The sequence below is a fragment of the Danio rerio genome, chromosome 7, assembly GCF_049306965.1.
Source record: "Danio rerio strain Tuebingen ecotype United States chromosome 7, GRCz12tu, whole genome shotgun sequence".
Taxonomy (NCBI): Eukaryota; Metazoa; Chordata; class Actinopteri; order Cypriniformes; family Danionidae; genus Danio; species Danio rerio.
The window spans coordinates 68,340,207-68,365,579 of NC_133182.1; the positions used below are offsets into that span (position 1 = coordinate 68,340,207).

Sequence of the window (25,373 nt, forward strand, 5' to 3'; positions counted from 1 at the left end):
ACTTGAAAAGTATCTAGTATCTTAAAAAATATCTATTAAAATATAATTTACTGTCATCATGGCAAAGATAAAATAACCCCCTTATTAGAAATTAGTTATTAAAACTATAGAAATGTGTTGATAAAATCTTCTTTCTGTTAATAATAATAATAATAATAATATATTATTATTATACACCATTTTATGTTTAAAAAAGTAATGTTTAAATGTTATTTTTTAATGATTAACTGTGTGATGGACTATGTGCAGGTCTAATCAGTAATTCCATTAAACAGCAGTTTCTTTAGTTACCCCATAGTTACTATTAATAAGGGTCAAACGTGGATAATGTTGACACGTACCACTACGTGTTTTTTCAGGTGGAGCTGTCATTCATGTATATGTTGCATGTCATTATGAAACTATTCTTATTGACATCTTGGAGTAAAAATATAGACTGAACTTGAGGCCGGGTGATCTGGTCCGATAAACCCACTGCACAGACAGTGGGACCATCCTTCTTGGAACTGCAGATGGCGACATGGTGGGATAGCAGTATAAACTCGCACATCTTCCTAAAATTCAGCCAATTTTCCAACAAAGGCAAGCGCGCTCTTACTGAAAGCAGGAGACTTGTCTCTATAGCAACCTCACAACCTCTCCTATGCAGCGCCTCGCGATATTTGCAAACAAGTCATATGCATCATATTTATTATCACTGGACAGTAACGAAGGAACGCCTCTAAATGTATCGAAGTAAGAGTACTGATTTTTCTCTAATAATTTACTCGAGTAAAAGTACGCATATTTAAATGTACTCAAAAAACACATGTTATCCAACAATTTTACTCAAGTAAATGTAACTCTTTACTATCCACCTCTCCATTTTAGTGCGATTTGCTCATCCCCCAATGACAATTGGGGTTTTGGGTGTGGTTTTGTGCCATACCTCCTTTAAAAAATTGTACGTTTTCATACAACTGAACTCGTGTAAATTAGTTGGAATTAGCTACTAAATTGATAAAACATAAAATTACATTAAGGTAAATTTATTAAAGCAAATTTTATTAATGAATATTATGTTAAAATTACAAATACAAAACAATACATACAAAAACACAAAGACCTTTCGAATATCGTAAACACACTCAAAAAATTACTATTGCTGTTTGTTGAAACTTCTTTTACAAAATAAGTCAAAGCAACATATTTATGAAGGTTTTTTGGAACAACTTGACTGTTTTATGTTCAATCAACTTTAATGTTTAAAAATGATCAAGTTAATTTAATTACATTATCTTGTGACAACATGAAGGAATGAAGGCACATCATGCATGCTGACCACTTGAATAGTACTTGTTATTTTGAACCCTAAATGTTAACACATTAAACAGTGAATTAAATGACCTGTGGTTCGAGCAACATGAATAAGATGAAGGCATTAATGTTTACCTCTACTGTTTAAACTTCCAGTGGAATTTCCTGCTAAATGGAACCAATCATTTAAATGTCCAGCAAGCAGTAACAATTTATTCAAATGAGACAGATTTTTTTATTGTTATTAGATATTTTCCCTTTTCTATATGTTGTTTTTTGGGATGGTAAGATTGCATAAGTTCTGTAATCCAGTGTTTGATCTGAGTGTATGCGGTTGGAGAAAAGCCATGTGCAGTAGATGATGGAGTTCCAGTTATGCTCTGGACACACTGCACCTATTATTGTGCTGCCTCCCTTGCTGCAGTATGGGTAATAAACTGCTTCACAGCATCCCCCAACCAGAGCAATCAATGGCAAATTATCTTGCCAGATCGATGTCTGGGCTCTTAGAAGTTGCCTTACCAGCCAATGCAGAATACTGAGACTCAGCAGCACAACGCAGCCATTAGCTATAAGTGCATCTGCTGTTAGATTGTGTTTGTGCTGTTGACATTTCTTTGTAGTAGTGTCGGTATGCAATGTTTAGATCGCTTTTGAATAGTGTTGGACAAAGATTGTTTTCAATTAATTGCATACAAAATAAAAATGTTTGGTTACATAATAATATGTGTGTATGTGTGTGTATTTTTACATACATATATATATATATATATATATATATATATATATATATATATATATATATATATATATATATATATATATATATATATACACACACACACACACACAGGCCCGGATTGGCTAATCGGGAGGACCGGGAGAATTCCTGGTGGGCCGATCTGTTTTTTGGCCGTGAGGGCTGGTGTCCCTAGCTGCTTGCAATCTCAGCAGTCACACTTTTTTTCATCTATTTATTTATTTGACCATAGCTTCACTCTTTTTATTCATTATTTTGCCGCAGCGCTGCTCTTTTTATTTATTTTCTCGCAGCCCCATGAGCAAAATGCAGCCTGCAGGTTAACTAACGTTAATGATGATGTAACTATCATGATTCGACCCCAAACAGCGGCACCTTAGTGAATATAAGAATTCGAATAATTAATATTAATGAATAATACACCTGCTCAATGAAAAACAGATGATTCACTACATTAATAAATCTGACATAACTTGATCGTGTTCGAATCTCACCTGAAAAATTATAATTTTAATTTATAACATAATAGTTTTAATAACTCTTTATTTTATCTTTGCCATGATGACAATATTTGACTACATATTTTTCAAGACACTTCTATACAGCTTAAAGTGATATTTAAAGGCTTAACTAGGTTAATTAGGTTAACTAGGCAGGTTAGGGTAATTAGGCAAGCTATTGTATTACGATGGTTTGTTCTGTAGACTTTAGACTGTAGAAAAAAAAATTGCTTACAGGGACTAATAATTTTGTCCCTAAAATAGTTTTAAAATATTAAAAACTGTTTTTATTCTATCCGAAATAAAACAAAAAAGACATTCTCCAGAAGAAAGAAAATGTATCAGACGTACTGTGAAAATTTCCTTGCTCTATTAAACATCATTTGGGAAATATAAAATTATCTGCTTATCGTACTACAGGAATAAGAAAGACTAAATCTCGTACAGGAATAACACCACAATCTGTGCACTTGCATAATCCTTTTATTTACTTTCCTTGGCGATGACGGATTTATTTATTTTTAGCTGCGTATAGCTTAAATAAAAATGTTTTGGAATGAAGATGAGAGTTTGATCAACGGTTTACGAGAACTCTAAAGCTTGGTTTATACTTTAGCGGTGGATGTGACATCATTCAAGAATTGTGTTGTTTCTGCGTATTTTAAATAAGTAGCTTGAACAAAGCACAAAAATCGAGTGTAAATACACATACAAAAATACAATATTTACATAGATTTGTAAATAATGTATAATTTTTTATCAATATACACATATATTTGTGCTTGATTATCTAAATATAAACAAGCATTTTGTTAAATGTATGCTTGCGTGTGTGTATTTATACAAAATCTAATAAATATACACCATGCACACGTACAGCGGGGGAAATAAGTATTGAACATGTCACCGTTTTTCTCTAAAAACATATTTCTAAAGGTGCCATTGAGTTGAAATTTTAACTGGATGTTGGTAACAACTAAAGAAATCCATATATGCAAAGAAAACAAATCTAACTAGTTTACACATTAAGTTATGTATAATGAAATGAAATGACGAAAGGGAGGTGTGGAAAGGCAGTGAATGCCCAGACAGCAGCTGAAATCTCTCAGTAGTTCTTCAGCAACCCTCTGCCCTTTGTCATTTTGAATGAATATTAGCTGCTTCAGTCCAACATCTACATTAGCAGGATGATAAAGATTAATCCAGGGTGGGCATTTTAGCAGGACAATGATCCAAAACACAGCCAAGCAAACTCTCAAATGTTTTCAGGGAAAGAAAACCAAGCTGTAGAATGGCCCTGCCAATCACCTGACTTGAGTCCAATAGAGAATACAAATTAAAGATCAGATTTGATAGAGGAGATCCTCAGAACCATCAAGATTTTTACACTCTGATGAAGTCTGTGAAAAACTCATATCTGAGCAATGCATGTGACTTCCTTCCCCATATGAGAGGCGTTTTTTAGCTGCCATCAACAAAAAAGCCTTTTATATAAAGTATTAAATACGTTTCAGTAGTTCAGTACTTTCCTTTTGTATCATTCAATTGTTATTACACATTTTTCATATTTGTTTGTCTTTTTTATGTGTGTATTGCTTAGGTTTTTACCAAAATCTGGTTCAATTCCATGTTCACAGCTTCTTTAGAAATATTATTCCTAGGAAAAAACATGGCATGTTCAATATTTATTTCCTCCTGGCTGTATTTTACGAAAATACAAACCTTTTTAATGCAATTAACCACAATTAATTTTTGCCCAGCTCTACTTTTTTTGAATTATGTTTTAATTATTTGCTTTTATTGCTCAGTTTGAGTTAAAAACATGTTTTATCAAAGAACAAAAAAACAAATTATCTTTCACTTTGTTGTTGACCTTATGGATCTGTTCATTCATGTCTTGGCAGTGTGAAATTCTCTTGTTGTTGTTTTGTGTCGGCGTGCTTTGAAAATAGCATTCAGATAGATTGTTTACAGGGTTTTTCTCTCCTAGAGGCAATGTTTAATAGGATGAGAGACAAACAAAAAAAAGGAAGCAACTGATAAGCTGGCTTTGCTAAATGTCTTGTTCTTTGACTCAAAGTTCAGTCAGGTAACAGCTTTCATCAGTACGAGCTGTTTGAAGTGAGCCACATTTTGCAGTCAGGGGGTTGACAGATGCTGCCGCTTGTACATCTTGCGCTGAATGCTGCCAACGGATCTGAAAAAAAAGCGGCAGCTAAGATCAGGGGTGGAATTGAAAGTCTTTGCTTTCCCACAGAATAGAGATACTGATGCCAGCCAGATCAGCGTCATCTCCTTTTCTATCGATTGAGTGGCTACGGTTTCAGAACTGAAGACTGCTGAGAGCCTCATACAGGCAAAGTATTGCATTAGAAATCATAGTCTCACCCCTGTAGAGCCTGACAGAACTGAGTCTAGCATACAGATAATATGGATTATATCAGCCTGAATTTGAGATTTGAGTCTTAAGTTCTCGAAGAATAACTCATGCAACATAGTGCTATCTGCAAACAAGAATAAATTAAATGTTGAATACCTAATATTTTTACTAATATTTTACTAAAAGTTTTACCTATCACGATTGAGCTGCAAAATCACTTCATTTTGTATGTACTTCCTAAGAATCATGCAGTCTCTGTCTGAAATAGATACATTAAAGGCAGGGTATGTAATTCTTGCCACTAGAGGGCACATATTCACAACAAACAAACGCATGGTTGGATGATGTCATGGCTGAGTATGGAATCATGGGAGTTGCCATCTTCATTCTTCTGTAGAACCGAGTCACTAGTTAAAACAGCTTATTTTTACTAGATTTGAACATTCTTTGAAACACTTGGAATAACATAATATGTATTAACATTTACCGTGAAAAAACAGAAGTTGTGTTTGCCAGAACTTTACCACAAAAAATTTAGTAGAAACCGTATGCAATTTTCTCAGTTTTATGGTAAGCTACTGTATTTTGTTTATTTATAGTAATGGACACCAGTGTTTTAAAATACTAACACTACACAGAATGTATGTTACGGAAATGAACTTTTAACCAGGATACAGGTTTTTACTGTAGCATTTTTAACAAAAATAATTTTATCGTTAAAATGAATCATTTTTTATTGTATGTACACAAAATCCATAAAATTTACAGTAAAAGATGGCAGACCATATATATATGCTTGTTAGAACTTGTCTAAAGTTCCATTAAAAATACGGTAGAAACTGTAAATAATTTTCTACATTTTACAGTAAACTACCATATTTCATTAATTTATAGCATTACACACCAGTGTTTTAAATTACTAACACTACACATCATATACTTTACAAAATGTACTGTTAGCCAGCCTATAGATTTCTACTGTGGCATTTTTTTACCATTTGAAATTACAGTCATTTTTTACACTGTTCATTTTTAAAAAAAAGATATACAGTAAAAAAAGGAAACAGTGGTAGCCAGAACTTTACCATTAAAAATACAGCAGAAACTGTAAATGAGTCTCTACATTTTATTTTTACTGTAACATTATTACTATTTATTTACTGTTAAAATAAATATTATTTTCATTGTATGTACAGTTGAAAAATTCATAAAATTTACAGTAAAAGACGGCAGATCATATATATCAAAGATTACACATTATAATATGTTATAGAAACTGTTAACTGGGTTACACTATTTTACCATTTGCAATTAGTCATTTACACTGTTAGAATTTTCTCTATAAATGTACGCTAGAAAATGCCATCTGTGCTTGCCAGAACTTTACCATTAAAATTCAGTAGAAACTGTAAATAAGTCTAAATATTTTACGGTAAACTACCATATTTCATTACTTTATAGTATTACACACCAGTGTTTTAAATTACTAACACTACACATCATATATATTACAAAATGTAATGATGGCTTATGGATTTCTACTGTAGCATTTTACTTTTTTTTTACCATTTGAAATTAGAGTCATTTTTTATACTGTTAATTTTTTAAAATAAAATATACAGTAAAAAAGGAAAGCGGTGGTAGCCAGAACTTTACCATTAAAAATACAGTAGAAACTGTAAATGAGTCTCTACATTTTATTTTCACTGTAGCATTATTACTATTTATTTACTGTTAAAATAATCATTTTTTCAGTGTATATACACTGTTAAAAATCCATAAGATTTACAGTAAAAGATGGCAGATCATATATATCAAAGATTACACATCATAATATATTATAGAAACTGTTAACTGGGTTACACTTTTCTTTACCATTTTAAATTAGTCATTTACACTGTTCAAATTTTCTCTATAAATTTATGCTAGAAAATGGCAGCTGTGCTTGCCAGAACTTTACCATTAAAATTCAGTAGAAACTGTAAAAAAAGTCTAAAATTTTTACGTTAAACTACCATATTTCATTACGTTATACTATTACACATACGTGTTTTAAATTAATAACTACAAATCATGTATATTAAGGGAGCATACTGTAAACCAGGTTATGAATTTATACTGTAGCATTTAAAAAAATAAATAACTGTTGGAATTAGTCATTTTTTAGAGTACACTTAAAGAATTCCATAAAATTTACAGTAATAAAACGGCAGCTGTGGGTGCCAGAACTTTACCATTAAAAATACGGTATAAACTGAAGATAGGTTTTTACAATATATGGTAAACTATCATATTCATTAATTTATAGTTTCCACACACCAGTGTTTTAAAGTACTAACACTACACATCATATATATTACAGAAACGTCTGTTAACCAGGTTACGGATTTTTACTGTTGCATTTTTACAGTTTTTTTCACTGTTAAAATTACAGTCATTTTTTTTAGTGCAAGTACATACGTCAGCAAAATATGTAACACAAAATATATAACATATACCTTTAAATAAAAAATCATGCATATTGTGACTTTAACATTAATATTTTTTGTTTTTTAGCACTGGAATGAACAAAAATGATAATGAGCATTTTGTTCCAACACATGCTTATGAATGACTGACTGGGCTATCTGACCAATCGGCGCATAGTAGGTTCTAGAAAATGTAGATTTAAGAGAAACCAGAGCCTTGAACCAACCATTTCAGATACTTTATCTGCCACTGTAATTTTTTTTTTTTTTTTTTTTTGTGAGGTGTTTCTGTAAAAAAAAATTATTATATAATTATATTATACCTTGGATGAATGCAGACTCTTGGGAGACCTCTAAAACAAAATTAGGAACCTCTTATGCAGCATAATAGGGAGGCTTTAAAAGAACATCGGGTTGTGGAATTGAAACGCATAATTGAAAACAAACCCACAGCCCTTTTTCCACTTCCTTATTGAGGGCATGATTCATACCACCTCTGAGAGAAGATGCCAGAAAACTGCTGCAACATCAATAAAACATCTTTATTACACATGTATACCCTTACAAGATTAACAGAATGCATTAAACTCCATTTGGATGGGAGAAATATGGAGATACTTTGCATTGCAGTGCGTTGATCATATATAAGCATATATTTTCCTCTTCTTGGCCAAAATGGGACATTACTCCTGTATATTCCAACACGGGTAAATAAGTCAACATGAAGAATGTTTAGTTAGCATCTGCAGTCTGGTGAATAATTAGCCTGCTCCGGGGTCTCTTTATCTCTCGGTTTTTGTGTTGTTTGTGAATCATTTTGGCTACATTTCACAAGGCCATTTACTATACACCTGGTTAAATACCACCAAATACAGGTGTAAATAGGGTATAAAATGCTTCGAGCTTTTACTTTCAACCACATCCAGAGGTAGTTTTACACTGTAAATAATTATTCTTTATATTCACTTTTTTTTTTTTTAAGTTAAGTGCTTGCAAACAATTTATATGGGCAGAATTAAAACAAACTAATTAAGTTTAGCAATGTTCAACCTAATTTGTTTGTTTAAATTTCGCCCATACTCATTGTTTACAACCACTTAAAAATTAGTAAATTCAATTTTAAAAATGTGTGTGTGTAAACTTGAGCCGATTTCCTTCAAATTAGCCACAAAGATCACGTAGATCCATGGTTCAAGTTGAACTTTTCCTTGCTTGCTTTGCTGTTCACTTACAAGCCACGTAACATTTACGCATATTTGTTTAGCAGATGCTTCAATCCAAAACCACAATGTGGATAAATTAAGCTCTTCCAATTATCAGAGAGCAGAAATATGTAGATGACAAGTCCACGCTAGTTTAGCAGTTTTTAATAGTATCACTATTGAGTTCTTGTTAATTAAAAGTTTGGAAGAAAGTGTCTGGTGCGTATGGAGAGGAAAGCGTGTGTCCTACAGGTAATTTGTCAAGCCCACTCACCTGTGTGAAGCACACTAAAGGCAAAATGGAACAACAAACATTTTAGTTCTTCATTTGAGAGTAAAAAAGAAATTTTCAAAAGGCTGAGTGACTGTATACTGTTTTCAAACATTTAGATACCCCTGAACTCCTTTAGGAGGTGGAAATGCATCACGTTGCTTGTGTGTACCAGTCTACTAAACACAACAATGGCGGCTCTGAGAGAAAATTTCCAGAAAAGCTCCGTAAATAAAAGCTGTGCTACTTGACTCTGTAGTTTGTTCATGTTGATGTTGTTGTTGTTCTTCTTCTGTTTGACCTCTGTGTAATGAAAACGAAAGTGGTGGAAGTAAATGCACGCCAAACAAGGCAGTTACATAGCACACCTACCAATTGCATAAACGCAAAGGACCAATGGTAGCTCAAAGGTTTTCAATCCACCCTAAATATTTCGAGATGCCAAATTTATTCAAAAAGAATTTATTTTTGGCCAGACTTTGTTTAAAATGGTGTCATTTCAGTTTTTTTAAGATGACAGTCCAAAGACCTGCACTATAAGGCAATTGAATAAACTAAATTGGCCTTAGTGTAAGAGTTTGTGTGTGTGCATGCCTGCGTGTGTTTTAATGAGTTTATGGGTGTTTCCCAGTAATGGTTTGTGGCTGGAAGGGCATCCGCTGTGTAAAACATATGCCGGAATAGTCGGCGGTTCATTTTGCTGTGGCGACCCCAGATAAATAATGGACTGATATGAAGGAAAATGAATGGATCAATGAGTAAACCGGGGCCTTCAGAAATTCATGTTTTCCTTAAATATGAAGTGTTTTTAAGGTGTCTGATGCATAGGCAGAGACCATAGTGTTTCCCTTACAGGTCGTTTGGGGTTATGTATTCATTTACATCACATTTAGTAATTTAACAGATGCTTTTGCAAAAAAGCGACCTACAATTGTGGTGTATTTACACTGAGTGTTGTCGCAAAAGCGGTGTAGAGCCTGATGAAATTAGTAGGAATAATAAAAAATCTACAAAAATCCAAACACGAGTTGTGCAAAAGAAAAGTTTTACATATGTTTGCAGTCAGTTTGGCTTTTTTATTTGGTTTTTATTTATGTGATAATCAATACTTGATAAAAAAATGTTTTCCAGATATGAAACTCATAACAATATTAAGGCTGGTAACTGAAACTTACTTGGGTATGTAATTAAATACACATTTAGACTACATGAGTGTGCACACAATTTCTTTCATAATTTGTACTTTTATTTTAAATTATAATCATTGTCATTTCAACAAAAACAACAAATCATTAAATTGTACTTTTCAGGTACAGAAACTGAATAATATAATCAAATATAACTGTGTATTGTAAATAAACTTCACTGAATAAAATAAATAAAGGTTAACAAATTATTGAAGTTACAGCAGCTGTTCAGTAAACATTTCATTATCTTTTGTTGTTTGATTAATTTTAAAAACAGCAGAAAAAGGATGTTTTCACTTTAAGGCAATCCATAAAGCACACAGAGAAGATTACATCTACAATACATCATTTCCCGAATGCTTACATTTAACAAATGTAGATTTTCTATAACCAATTGAATGCTCATCAAGTCGAGCACGTTGACATAAATATTGGACATAATTGAGTTTGTCCATTTAGATTACATGTAGGTGACTGAGACACATTTCCATTTACATCTGTTGATTATGTATTTTGAGCACATTCAACATCTGATTTCTTCAAAAAAAAATATTTTAGGTTGACGTGTCCCATCAAATAATCTTTGTGTTTAAAATACATCTAGTAGACATTTAAAAATGGACTTTTGGCTGAAAGAATTATACATTTTGTCCAACAGTGACAAGCTAATAGACAACAATAGTCCAAATGTGGCCTTGTTTTGGCAAAGGTATCTATGTTTAGATGTCTACTGGATTTCTTTTAAACACAAAAAAACTACTTACTGGTGTTTGGGGGCATGTCCTTACACATGGGGGTCACATGAGGTTCACATGTGGTTTTATCGCAACAGTATTTGACATGAAGGGGTTGTAAAAACATGGTTTTATTAAAAGTGAATGATTGGGACATGTAAATGTTACCCATTTAGTGTTAAGTTATTTGTATTGTACACTGTTAGACAGTTGTTTACTGCAAAAATCAAAGTAAAATACCACATACATTCTTTATTTTAACATTAAGTTGCGAAAAGGCTGTTTTACCGTAAAATTAAATTGTAATTTTAAAAAATATTAAAATTAAAAGGCCATTTTGCTATAAAATTGTATTGTGGTAAGGCTATTGTAGAGTAAAATTGTATTGCGGTAAGGCTATTGTAGTGTAAAATTGTATTGCAGTAAGGCTATTTTACTGTAAAATGAAATTGCGGTAAGGCTGTTTTACTGTAAAATTGTAATGCCGTAAAGCTATTTTACTGTAAAATTAAATTACGAAAAGGCTGTTTTACTATAAAATTAAATTGCGGAAAGGCTATTTTACTGTAAAATTGTATTGCGGTAGGGCTATTTTAATGTAAAATGAAATTACAACAATGCTATTTTACTGTAAAATAAAATTGCAGAAAGGCTATTTTACTGTAAAATGAAATTGTGAAAAGGCTATTTTACTGTAAAATTAAATTACAGATAAGCTATTTTACTGTAAAATGAAATTGCGGAAAGGCTATTTTACTGTAAAATGAAATTGCAGAAAAGCTATTTTACCGTAAAATGAAATTGTGATAAGGCTATTTTACTGTAAAATTAAATTGTGATAAGGCTATTTTACTGTAAAATAAAATTGCAGAAAGGCTATTTTACTGTAAAATGAAGTTGTGATAAGGCTATTTTACTGAACAAAGTAAGTTACTGTTTGGGAACAGTTGCGGTAACTTCCTGACAACAGTGGTGCCAGTAAGTTACCGCAAAAATACAATAAAAAGGTTGTACAGTGTTGTTGTATTAATTACACTACTTTGTTTAGGTTGTGAATTTGTCACACTGTCTCAACATCTCAACAAACATATAACATTAAAGGAGTGCTATGCATTCTCAGAAGAAAATTTGAGCTCTTAGAACTGTTTTCTGAATTATAATGGCAAAATTCTAGTGAATCACTATTCTGAGAATTCCCTTCTCCTCACGTGTGTAACAGATGAACAATTCTGTGAATACTTAATCTAGATTTAAACCTGTCCCTGAGTAATCGTGTGCTAGTGTGACATTTACAGCCCTGCGGCCTCTATGTATGAGGAGAGAGAGAGTGTGAAAACGGTGTTGGAAGTGTGAATGTGTGCGTAAACAGATTCATAAATTCCCTCTTCCTGATTCCAGCCCTCATCTCAGCAGGGCGGCTTTTCGTTGTTTGACAGGGAGCTTTGAAAAGGTCACTGGGACTTGAATCACCATTAACCTCGCCCCTCCCCACTCTCTCACACAGGGAAACTGGAGAGCCAGAGCCACCAAAGTGCCAAGAAGTGTTTAATGCAGCCAGCGTGACCTGAACAAAGCCACGGCGGTCAAGAGACAAGGAACAGAGGATCCCTGTGGAAGCCTCACGTTGGCTGTGTGTGTCAGGCTACACTGGGAATTGTAACACAGAGCTACAAATGGTGATGAATGAATCTTATGAATAACCAAATTAATACTTGTTGGATTCTTTCTGAAATAAAATGTTTAAGGGGACTTGCGTATCTGTTCTTTTCATTTTACCCTTTATTTCGGAAATATGCTCTTTTAGCTTAGCTTTGCATAAATCATTAAATCAGATTAGACCATTAGCATATTGCTAAAAAAAAAAAGATTTGAAGAGTTTTGATGGTTTTCCCTATATAGGGCTTGACTCATCTTTAAGTAAGATGCTAATGGTCTAATCTGATTCAATGATTTATGCTAAGCTAAGCTAAAAGTTCTTTTTTGGAAATAGGCTGAGTAAAAAAAAAAGTTGAGTTTTACCATTTCTGAATCCATTTAGTCGATCTCTGAGTCTGACGGAAGCACTTTTAGCTTAGCTTAGCATAAATCCTTGAATCAGATTAGACCATTGTTCAAAAAAACCGTAAATGTTTTAATGATTTTTCCTATATAAAGCTTTACTGTTCTGTAGTTCCAAGACAGATGGAAAATAAAAGTTCAATATCGATATCGATTCGATATCACGCATCACTGTTACTTAGTCATCTAGCTGGGTAGCTCTGTAATATAGCAACATTTCATTTTCCATCAGGCTTAGTACATAATGTAACTAAAGAAGAGTCAAGCTTTAAACTGGTAAATGATTAAACCTCTGTTTTGAAAAAACAATTGAGCGATATGCTAATGGTCTAATCTGATTCAATGATTTATGCTAAGCTAAAAGTGTTTCTGCCAGACCCGGAGATTGTCTAAATAGATTGAGGGGACTATTTTCAAGTGCTGTGTAACATCATTGCCTGTCATAACAACTTTTCATTCTCCATTGGTCTTAGTACACGATGTAACTACAGAAGAGTCAATCTTTAAATAGGAAAATTATTAAGCACAGTTTTGTTTTATTATTTGGGTGAGACGCTAATGGTCTAATCTGATTCAATTATTTATGCTAAGCTAAGCTAAAAGTGCTCCTGTCAGACTCTGAGATTGTCTAAAAAGATTGAGGGGACTATTTTCAAGTGCTACGTAATATGATTGCATATCATTACAACTTTCCTCTCGATCTTACTACACAATATAAGTACAGAAGAGTCAAGCTTTAATTAGGAAAATGATCAAAACACTTTCATTTATTTTTATTTTTTTGAGCGAGATGCTAATGGTCTAATCTGATTCAATTATTTATGCTAAGCTATACTAAAAGTGCTCCTGCCTGACCTGGGGATTGTCTGAATAGATTGAGGGGACTATTTTCAGGTGCTATGTATTATCATTGCATATCATAAAATTTCCATCGGTCTAAGTACACAATATAACTACAGAAGAGTCAAGCTTTAACTAGAAAAAATGATCAAAACACTTTTTTTATTATTATTTGAGCGAGATGATAATGGTCTAATCCGATTCAATGATTTATGCTAAGCTAAGCTAAAAGTGATATTTGAATATATTGGGGGAAAATGCTGAAACTTAACTGTATAACCTTGTCAAATTAGCCAATTTTTATTAATTTATTTTTTTCAAAAACATGGAAATCATTGCACCATTTTAAAACATAATTCTTTGTTATAATTCAGGTTATTTTGCGTTTAATACCGGCATATAATTAACCAGCTCGCTTTTAATCTCAATTGGATTTCCAGCTCATAAAGCTGAGCGCCTGAACCTGAACCGGTTGGCTGAGCATGGAATTTTCTGCTTACTAAAGAGGCAATTGTGCTGGAGAGCTTATATTGGAGCTGCTCTTGTTATTTGGGCCACAATGGCTGTCAAAGCCAGAGCCTCTCAGGTTTTGGGCTTGCTGCTCTCCAAGTGATTGAGTGGCCTCTTTGTGACACAAGCATCTCTGCACCAGAAAGAGCAAATGACTGGCTCTATTAATGGTGGATTGCATGATGGGAACTGCATTAAAGTAGCCTGCCGTGCAGTGAGCGTATATTTCCTCTTCTTGTGCATAACAGCACGTCGGTCATTGTATGTAGTTTAGGGTTAGGTTTCATCTTCAGCAGTCTGTTCAATAGATTGGTTTGTTTTTGTTGTCTATATGTCATGTGGAAATCGTTTTTGGATAAATCTCACAAAATGTCGGATGTTTAATAGTTTTCTTATCGCACCAATTTATATAATTCATATGTTTGAAAAAGTATTTAAAAATATTACAGTTTTCAATGTTTATATAGTTATTTTGTATTTTATTTTTTTAAATCTAAAGCTAATGGTCTAATCCAATTCAATGATTTATGATAACCTAAGCTAAAAGTGCTGAATAGATTGGCTAAAATGCTAAAACTCAACTGTTTAACCTTGTAAAATGAGCCTATTTCTCAAAAACGTTGACTACATTCCACCATTTTAAAACATAATTAGTTTGCTCAGGTTATTTTGTGTTTAATCATATAGTCATGGCTTGACATTAACTTCTTGGATCACCAGCCACTGCGACTAGTAGATTTCCAACAATACTAAACAATACTAGCCAGTCTGCATTTTCACTAGCCACGCTTTTGTTGTTTGGAAAAAAAGAATTTTCTATACAGAAATTTGCCTTTGACATGCTAAAATGACTTGATTTAGATGTTGTGTTATGTCCACATGCCCCTTATTCATTGCACTTTTTGTGTGTTGTGTATGAGCTCGCTCAATGTGCATAAGCAAATGGGTTGTGTCGCATTGCAATTAGTTTTTGTTTCACATGACTTTTCAGAGCTCAAAATTAAGTATTTTCCAAATTGATCTCTGACCACACCAAAAATAATTAATTATTTCTTAGACACAAATTTTAAAAACTTTTCTTTAAAAAAAAATGTAAGTTTAAAAAATAATTATTTTCATGTATCTAAAACTATGCACAGTAATCTGTCCTGGCTAAAGGTCTCATTAACTACACATAAATGGGGAATTAATCTCATATTAAAGCAATATTATTGTGGGAAGAAAGTATTTAACAAATATAACTGTAAGCAAAAATAAAAGCAGATAATAATACATACCATGAGGCATAATAAAAGGATTATTAGGTGCACACACACACACACACACACACACACACATACATATATATATATATATATATATATATATATATATATATATATATATATATATATATATATGTATGTATATATATATATATATATATATATATATATATATATATATATATATATATATATATATATATATATATATATATATATATATATATATATATGTATATATGTATATATGTATATATATATAATTTATTTTTCATGTTTCTAATATTTTTTTTACTAACTAAAAAGAAACTCAAACAGGTTTGTGACAAGTGAAGTGTGAATAAACAGAACATTTATTTTTTGGTGAACTATCCCTTCAAGTTTAGTAGTTTTAGTAAATCAAGTTAATCTAAATGTAATGTTTTGATTTAATTTGCTTTAAAAAATCTTTTTAGTTGTAGTAAACTTTAATAATCCTGGTATTCTTACAAACAGCCACAATTTCATTTCTTAATCTGAACCTGGTATGAGACTCAAATATTGACATAATTTGAAAAGGTTTAAGGGTCCAAAAAAAAAGAAAAACTAAATATGGGTTTATTGTAATGGAATCAAATGGAATGTAATTTAATTTGGTGGAAATATTTAGTACCGTGCCTCTTACTGAAGATTTTGTACAAAGTCATACTTTTTTGTTGTTTATTGTTGAGATATCAACCCTAGATTTGAAACTTTGTAAATGTGTGGCTCTGTGGCTTTGCTTTTTATTGTATTATTATGTTTTGGAAAATATATAAATCAAATTTGAAATGATATTTTTGTGAATTTTCCTTACAATAAATTTTGTCTGCTTCATCCAAAGTCTATCATATTTCAATCAGTTGAAAAGTAAGTGCCCAAGAAGTGTTTACAGATTCATAAATGGATGTATAGTACATTTGGTAAGGTTTTAAAATACTGGTTAATGTATTTACTAACATAAACAATTAGTAATACATTTATTACAGTGTTTATTCATATTCAGTAATGTTAGTTATTGTGTATTAACTTAAATAGAGATAACTCAGTGCAATAACTAATGTTATAAAAGCACAACTTATGATTTTAATTATGCATTAGTTCATTTTAAATTATGATTAATAAATGCTGAATATACATAGAATATACATAGTAGTTGTTGTGGTTACTGCGTCGACACATGCACTCTGGTGCTCACGGTGACCTGAGTTTGATTCCCACCTCGTGATCCTATGCCGATCCTTACCTGCTCTCTGCTCACCATGGTTTCCTATCAGTACTCTGTAATGTCCTATCCATTAAAGGTAAAAAAAATAAAATAATTTTAATTGTATACATAGTTAATGCCATTGCAGAGAGGTTATAAATTACTTTCCAGAACCTTTTCATTTAATGTTCCTTGCTGGTGGAATAATCTTCCCATTCCTACTCGGACTGCAGATACGCTGGTGTCTTTCAAACAACAATTAAAAACCATTTCTTCTGAGAACACCTGAAACCCGGTGAGTAATACCAGATTCACATATAGAAGCACTTTCTCTCTCCCTCTCTTTCTCAAAAATAAATAAATAAATAAATTAAATCTACTCTAGCACTAAATTCTCTGTGCACAAACAAGTTACTTTGAATAGCACATATTGTGTGTATTGCCTCTTCTTGTTAAATCGCTGAATATCTCCTCAATTGTAAGTCGCTTTGGACAAAAGCTTCTGCTAAACGACTACATGTAAATGTAATGCTTGTAAATAAATGAACTAACAGACCATTATTCTAAAGTGTTAACGTACATTAATTTCATTGAAATCAATAATAGTCATTTTGACTGCTACATAAACAGCCCCAGTGGGTTAATGCAGCATTTACTCTTGTTTTTGTGCTGAAATGTTCTAATTTGAATGTGAGATCCGTCCGATTTAAAGGGGTGGTTAAGAGTGTAGTTTTAAGGCTTGGTTGTGTTTATAAGATGCAAAGCAACGTGTGCTCATGCTTCATTTGTAGAGAATCCCATTATTTTATTCATATATCCTATTTTGATTATATACAGCTACTCAGCTAACATGAAAACGTCATATTTCCTACTTCCTCCGAAAGACTTGCCCTCAAGAGGCTCTGATTGGTCATCTAATATAATATGCTGTGTTTCGCTGATCATCTCTACATCACCAGAAAGCATCACACCTCTACTAGCACACGCTTTGCCTCTGCTGATTAAATACTGTCAGTCAGAGTAAGCATGATTAGACAGAAAATGAAGAGGACACAGCTGAACCTCACGCCTGCTCTCTAAATAAAATCTAACAAGTGTCTTCCAGATATATTCTGGTCATAAGCATGTGTAAGTAATATGAAACGTTCTCATATCTTTTGCAAGTGTGTTATTTGAGATGCTGAATGCAGGGAAAGCGTCCGCATAGACAGACACTGCAGCGCTGGTGAAGATTGTGGGTGTTTACAGGGGTTTGATGGATAAATATAAATTTATAGCTAAATTGTTAGCGGTGCCAAACAGCATTTCCCGTTGTTTATATCCTTGTTTATGACCTTGCTGCAACACACCGTTAACGCTAGACAATGTGGATGTAATAGATCAGTTTTAACAAATAAAAATACTCACAAGTTGTGGCCAGGGCCGGATTATCGTAAGGGCTAGGTGGGGCTGAAGCAACAGGGCCAATGGAAGAAGGGGATCCTTCAACAAAAAATTTCATTCAAACAGTCTTCATCATTGATACACTTGTACACTTGTGGGATAGGCGGAATCATAATGAATGGACTCGTAACTGAAGCGCCTTCTCGGCCATGCAGCGGTTACAGCTGGACTTAAACCGGCGCATGCCAGCACAATCCTTTCATCACACAATATAACCGAGGTAGTGTACGAACAAATCAAATAGCCTAGACGAGCACTTCTCAAAATATCCATCGTTGCGGAGTATCTATCTCAAGTAAATACACTTGCTTATGCTTTACAGTAAGTGTCTAACTGAACCAGTTAGAAAGCAAACTTTTTATGAATGTTTACTTTTCCACTTTTATGAAAACGACAGTGATAACATGGAGCAATGAAATATTGGCTCTGATTTTCATAATAATAAATTCAATATATCTGATGCAAAAAAATAAAATAAAGATGCTAGCCTTCTGTAACTCTAAAAGAAGACCACAATAAGCTATTTTGGAAATTAGAAGCATGGATATTAAAGACATCTTACACTCTCAGAAATGAAGGTAAAAGAGCTGTTACTTGGGTGGTACCTTTTCAAAAGGTAAAAATGTGTACCTAAAAGGTCCATATTATTACTTCAAGGATACATATTAGTACCTAAAAAGTACAAAAGTGTTCCTCTTAAAATTTGTAGGTACTACTTATTAATACTTTTGAGGTACCAATATGGACCCTTCAAGTACAAATGTGTACCTTTTGAAAAGGCACCACCCCAGTGACAGCCCGCATACCTTTATGTCTGAGAGTGTATCATTAGGGATTTATGGTCAGCTAAAGTTCCAAAGAACCCTTTTAATTTTTGCAGCCTGTTTAAACTTCAAAGTTTATATTATGTCATTATTTAATTTTGTATACTTGCAGGCCTGTTTTAATAAAATAGAAAAAATATATAATAATCAAATATAAATCTAATTATTAAAAATTTGATCATATTAGTTAGTAAATTATTAATAATAATCACAATAATAATAACAACAACAACAATTAATACACACACACACTTTATGAGATTAAATTAAGGGGCCCTAGGATTTGCTATAGCCCCAGGGCCAAATGTGTTCTTAATCCAGCCTTGGTTGTGGCTCACAATCCACAGCTTTTTCTATTATGGTTGAAGGAGTCGAATCCAGCACTAAACTGGGAGAGATTCTGGAAGCTCTCCTTTCTCAGATGCTAGCTATATATATATATATATATATATATATATATATATATATATATATATATATATATATATATATATATATATATATATATATATTATAATTCTTTGTAACATAATTGAAATGAAATTGTAAGCACTTCTTTCTTTGTGTCATGTCCTTTAGAAGCCCAAATACAGAGATAGAAGAAGCTCTTTGGAAATAGCAGCGTTTGGACGGCCCTTTAGCTTTCTCTACTTTAACATTACATCGCATCTGGCCACGCCCCTTTGCTACATAGGGTGTATGTGCATGGTTAATGTGCATACTTTTTGTAGTCCCCAAACTTCCTTCGCTGTATCGCTTTGCTAAGCTAACTCTGTAAAAGCTAATATTTCCCTTTGCATTGAACTTTGAGTGTATTACATTCAGAGATTTTAGTTTATGTTCACACAACTACATTACACATCATCAACTAAAGTTTAAAATATGATATCATAGTGGACCACCCCTTTAAGCATGTCTGTTTTATTTTTCCATCACATTGTAACATTTGATTAATTGTCGAAAACACAAATGGTGTTTGAGTTTTAGATGAAGCCTTTTGAAAAAAAATACCTTCCTTTGCCTCAAGCCAGAGAATCAGCAGCTAATCAAACTCGGTCATCTCAGCCACCTATGGGGTGCTGGGGCTCCTTTTGTGTCAAAGTACAAAAGAGATTTTCTGAGAACTGAAAACTGAAGGGCTTCCAAAACTCCAAGTTTCACAAAGCTGATCCTGGGTGGGCTTGGATGCACGACCTGTATGTACACTAAAAAATTATTGATTTACTCAAACCAGGGGCGATTTTAAGATTTACATTTTAGGGGGGCTAATATAAGCCTTATATGAGCCTAGTATAATTATAAGTAATAATTTCATACTTTACATTACTCAAAAGTTTTTGAGTAATATGGGTTGTATGCTACATTAGCAGTATTCCACTGTATTGTATAGACATGCATAGTCATTTAAGTTCTGATTGAGCCAATTAGGCTCAACAAATCTGTTTACTGTAGTAAAAAAACACTTTATATGTTGAAGTACATTTTTTGTTTCCATTAAACAATATAAATATATATTTTTTAAACCTACAGGCTAATTCACATATTTCACAGTCTGAATCATAATATTTAAAAGAGGAAATATTTTTAATACAAGACAACACATGATGTTTCTATCTCTGTCAGTGACTCTGACAGTTAAAACGAGTATATTTGCTAAGTGGTTTAATCCTTTCTGTGCATGACAGTGGTATAGATAATGCAACATGCACTGTAATGTATTCTATTATGGTAGGTAATTTTGAAATGAAAATAGTATAATGTTGGTTAAGAGTTACATTTTCGCTGGAGGAAACAGCTGTGATTATGAGGTGAGTACTGAGGAAACTGAATTGGAAACACGATTGTTCCTATATGACATTGGGGTACAAGTGGTACAAGTGTATATATAGTAAAGAACTGCAAATAAGCATGTTTTATAATAATAGGGTATATGCCAAAGAATGCTAATAGGACTCTTAATTTGCCAGTAATCTGGGTTAAGCGCTTCCGGCGAACTGTATGCCAATGCAAAAATCTGCGCGTTTAAGGGTTGTTTTCTTTAAAAATCAGCGATCTCCACTAGCTGAGTGATATCTGAAAAAAAGTCTGTCTCAGATTGTACAAGAAGCACTGCATTAAATTACCTTTCCCCCCGCCATGTCTTTAATATATAAGCATTTATTTTACCCCAGTATATTCAATGGAGCTTCTGCGCTAGCCTGCTGATTCTGACGGGCATGTGCGAGTAAACGGCTTTTTGTCTTGTTTTACGGTTGAGCAACTAAATAAATGCCAAAGTTTATTTAACTGAATGTATTTAATGACATTACAACATCGATGCTGTAAAAGGAACCGTATAAAGTGGAAAAAAGTTCACAATAACAGGTCACCGAAAGTTTATTAGTATGGGAAAAACACTAGCTCAGCATATACCCTATTTATCCATAAACACACACCTTGTTCTCTTGCTCTGCACAGCTGTGGTTTGCTGATCAAATGACAAATGAAAAGTTAGTGAGGAGCCAAATTCTGCCGCCGTCTTCATATCATAATTAACGGGGACAAATTGATAATTTATTCTACAGTTCATGAGCTAATAGCAAAAGTTTTGGGGGGGCTACAGCCCCCCTAAAATAGGCCTAGCGACGCCTATGACTTAAACTACTGTTGAAACTACTCAAATCAACACAATTCGAGGGAAAACTTAATTGTCTTATGTTCAATCTACTTAAATTTCCAAAAACAATTAGGTTAACTTAATTGATTTGTGTTTGGACAACATGAAGGAATTGTGTGGAGCCCAGCAGTTTCACAGTGTTGGATTTACTGCGTTTTTTTTAAGGTAACTGATTGCAAACTGAAATTAAACGAACACATAAGTTGAACATTACAACATTTAATTCGTTTGATTAAATTCAACCTATATAAATTGTTTACAATACCTTAAAAAAATTGTAAATCCAATAAATCGTTTATAACTGTAAACAAAATGTTTCTATATAAAAATATATTATTCTGGAGTATTCAAACAGATATATCCTGCGTTTGTTTAAACAAACAGTATGAGCTATTAAAAGCGTGATTCAAGTGCGAAGGAGCTAATTATCTTATGAAAAGCTTCTGTTTTTTGCATTTGAATGAGCGGGCTTTTAAAAGAGGCTTAGGTTGTAGAAGGAATGTCAGCAGCAGGTCTTCCTGTTCTCAGTCAGCACTTTCCTCACAGGCATTTCCTTCTCTTACCGCTGTTTGACAGGCCTCACTCTGTTAACCCCGAATAAAGGAAAGTGCAAATGAGCATACCTGTGGCTACAGACACGACGCTGCCACCCAGGCACCCCGAAATAGTGTGCAGAAAAATCTTTCCCCGCGGCAGAGTTCATGATGAAACCCCGGAGCCGCTGGTCTGTTATCAGCCAGCTGGAAACGAGCATTGTTCAGAGGAGCTTTCCAGTGTTCAGTCGAGTAGTGAAAGACTAATGGCCTAGCAGAACATCAACAAACAGCCTTTTTACATTATTGAGAAATCTCCGAGGGTTGAAAAGGCACGGCGTGTTTGTCTTGATTTGCTGTATTACCACATGAGCTGAGACGTCGGAGCTGTCGGTCTGCTGTGCCGTGTAAAAAATGAGCTGTTGGTTTACCATACTTCTCAATCATGTCAAAAACGATGCTGTCAGTCAGTATGCTGACACACTCTTAACCCTTGTGCTCTGTTCAAATTTACTACCCTTTTGTTTGAGATGAAAACACTAAATTAAACTGCTGTAACACTGCATCAGATAGACTTTTGCTATTTATTTATTTATTTATTTATTTTGCATAAATCTTTTAATCAACCTCAGTCCTGATCAAAACTAAAAAATTAAAGGATTTTAACTCTTTAATTGGCAAGTTCATAAATGATGTCACTGATTTGGTGAAAAAAACACAAAATGGCGAATTTTCAATATTAAAAGTGAATGTGGACTCGATTTTTTAACCTCTTATCACCGTCTTGGACATGTGAACGATTAGTAATAATATTGGCTTCGACGGATTGCATATATATATATATATATATATACACACACACACACACACACACACACACACACACACACACACACACACACACACACACACACACACACACATATATATATACACATGCCCTTTTAGCCCCTTTAAGCTATATTTTTTGATAGAGTAAAAAACAAACCATCATTTTACAATAACTTGCCTTATTGCCCTATCCTGCCTAGTTTACCTAATTAACCTAGTTAAGCCTTTAAATGTCACTTTAAGCTGTATAGAAGTGTCTTGAAAAATATCAAGGTTTTTTACTGTCATCATGGCAAAGATAAAAGAAATCAGTTATTAGAAATGAGTTTTTAAAACTATTATGTTTAGAAATGTGTTTAAAAATCTTCTCTTCATTAAACAGAAATTGAGGGAAAAAAATAAACAGGGGGCTAATAATTCTGACTTCATCTGTACGTATATATTCATTTATATATACAGTTTAGGTCAGAATTATTAGACCCCTGAAATATTATTTATTTATATAATTAGGGTGGCGCAGTGGCTCAGTGGTTAGCGCTGTCGCCTCACAGCAAGAAGGTCGCTGGTTCAAGTTCTGAATGGGTCAGTTGGCATTTCTGTGTGGAGTTTGCATGGATTTCCCATGTTTCCTTCGAGTGCTTCAGTTTCCCCCACAATCCAAAGACATGTAGTATTAGCGTTGAATTGAATTGAATAATCTAAAGTTTGTGTATAGGTGATTCCTAGTAATGGGTTGTGGCTGGAAGGTCATCTGCTGTGTAAAACATGCTGGAATAGTTGGTGGAAACTAAGCCGAATGAAAATAAATGAATGAATTTGACAGAATATTCCCCCAATCAGAGAGTCATAGCAAGCAAAAGTGGAAAAAAATAAGAGTAATTTAGCTGCAATGGTGTGATTGATCAGAGTTTCTAAATGCATGCACACACACACACACACACACACTGTTAAAATAAATCTCTGCATGGGCTCTAACAGTGCACAGGCCATATGAACCACTGTTTTTATCCTGTAATATGGAACTTAATTATATACTTAATAAATGTCTTAGTTATCCTAAAAGCCATTCTTTTTCATTAAAATGTAATCATAGAATAGGAGAGGACATTATTTATAATTATATATTAGGTCAAATTAAAAGACAATTAAAGTCAGTTCATCATTTATTTATAGAAAATGACAACACTGATTTATGTAATTCTTTACAATAACAGAATCCCCATAATTACACTGACGATCATGTAATCATATAATATACATAAACCTATAATAAAGTCATATTTAATAAGACTTATGTTTGTGATGCACGTGATTTTAACTCTTGACTTTAAGACTAACCAGACATGATATTTAATGAATGAAGTTCAGTATGCGCATTAAAAAAGCAATGTCGTTTTGTTTTGACAAATCATGTGATGACAAAAATGTGTGCAATGGGATGGGATTCAAGGGAACCTATTATGCCCCTTCTACAAGATGTAAATTTAGTCTCTGATGTCCCTAGGGTGTGTATGTGAAGTCTCAGCTCAAAATACCTAACAAATAATCTATGATAATTAACTACAGTCACATTTATTGAGATTGTGTTTGTGATACACTTGATTTTAACTGATTTAAGCTTTAGACTGGTCCAGATTAGATTTTTTTATCTCTATTCCAGAATAAAACCAACCCACCCTCTTGAGGGTAAAAACTCAGCGTTAGCTCAAACTAACCGCAAACATAGCTGGGTAAAAACCCAAACTTAAAATGCAATATCCGACTGCTCAAACCAAATTCTGCATTTTTGCTGATTGCTAATATTATATATTCATTCATTTCCTTCAGCTTAGTCCCTTTATTCATCAGGGGTTGCCACAGCAGAATGAACTGTCAACTTATCCAGCATATGTTTTTTGCACTGGATGCCTTTCCAGCTGCAAACTACTGGGAAACACTCATACACACTCACATTCAAACACATACACTAAGGCCAGTTTATCTCTGACAAGTCTTGTTGTCGATCCCAGTTGTAAGAGCAACAAGTAATAGCTTGACTTCTAGTTAATCATTTGAAAAAGTGTCAGAAGCTAGATTTTTCAGATGAATCATCTGTTGAACTGCATCTCAATCATCACAAATACTGCAGAAGACCTATCAGAACCTGCATGGACCCAAAATTTGACTGAAAAATCAGTCAAGTTTGGTGAAGGAAAAATCATGGTTTGGGGTTACATTCAGTATGGGGGCATGTGAGAGATCTGCAGAGTGGATAGCAACATCAACAACCTGAGGTATCAAGACAATTGTGCTCCCCATTACATTACAAACCACAGGAGAGGGCGAATTCTTCAGCAGGACAGCGCTTCTTCTCATACTTCAGCCTCCACATCAAACTTCCTAAAAGCAAA

At 33.3% G+C, this 25,373-nt stretch overlaps 1 protein-coding gene across 1 annotated transcript in view; it reads left to right on the top strand.

Annotated features, from left to right (window-relative positions):
- Nucleotides 1-12,547, top strand: part of trip4 (thyroid hormone receptor interactor 4) — a 145,187-nt gene extending 132,640 nt beyond the window's left edge. The window contains exon 13 of the mRNA NM_001077575.2: nucleotides 12,303-12,547. Within this exon, the coding sequence (NP_001071043.2) occupies nucleotides 12,303-12,361 (59 nt within the window). The 3' untranslated portion in view covers nucleotides 12,362-12,547. The remainder of the gene's footprint in view (nucleotides 1-12,302) is intronic.
- Nucleotides 12,548-25,373: the final 12,826 nt, after the last annotated feature.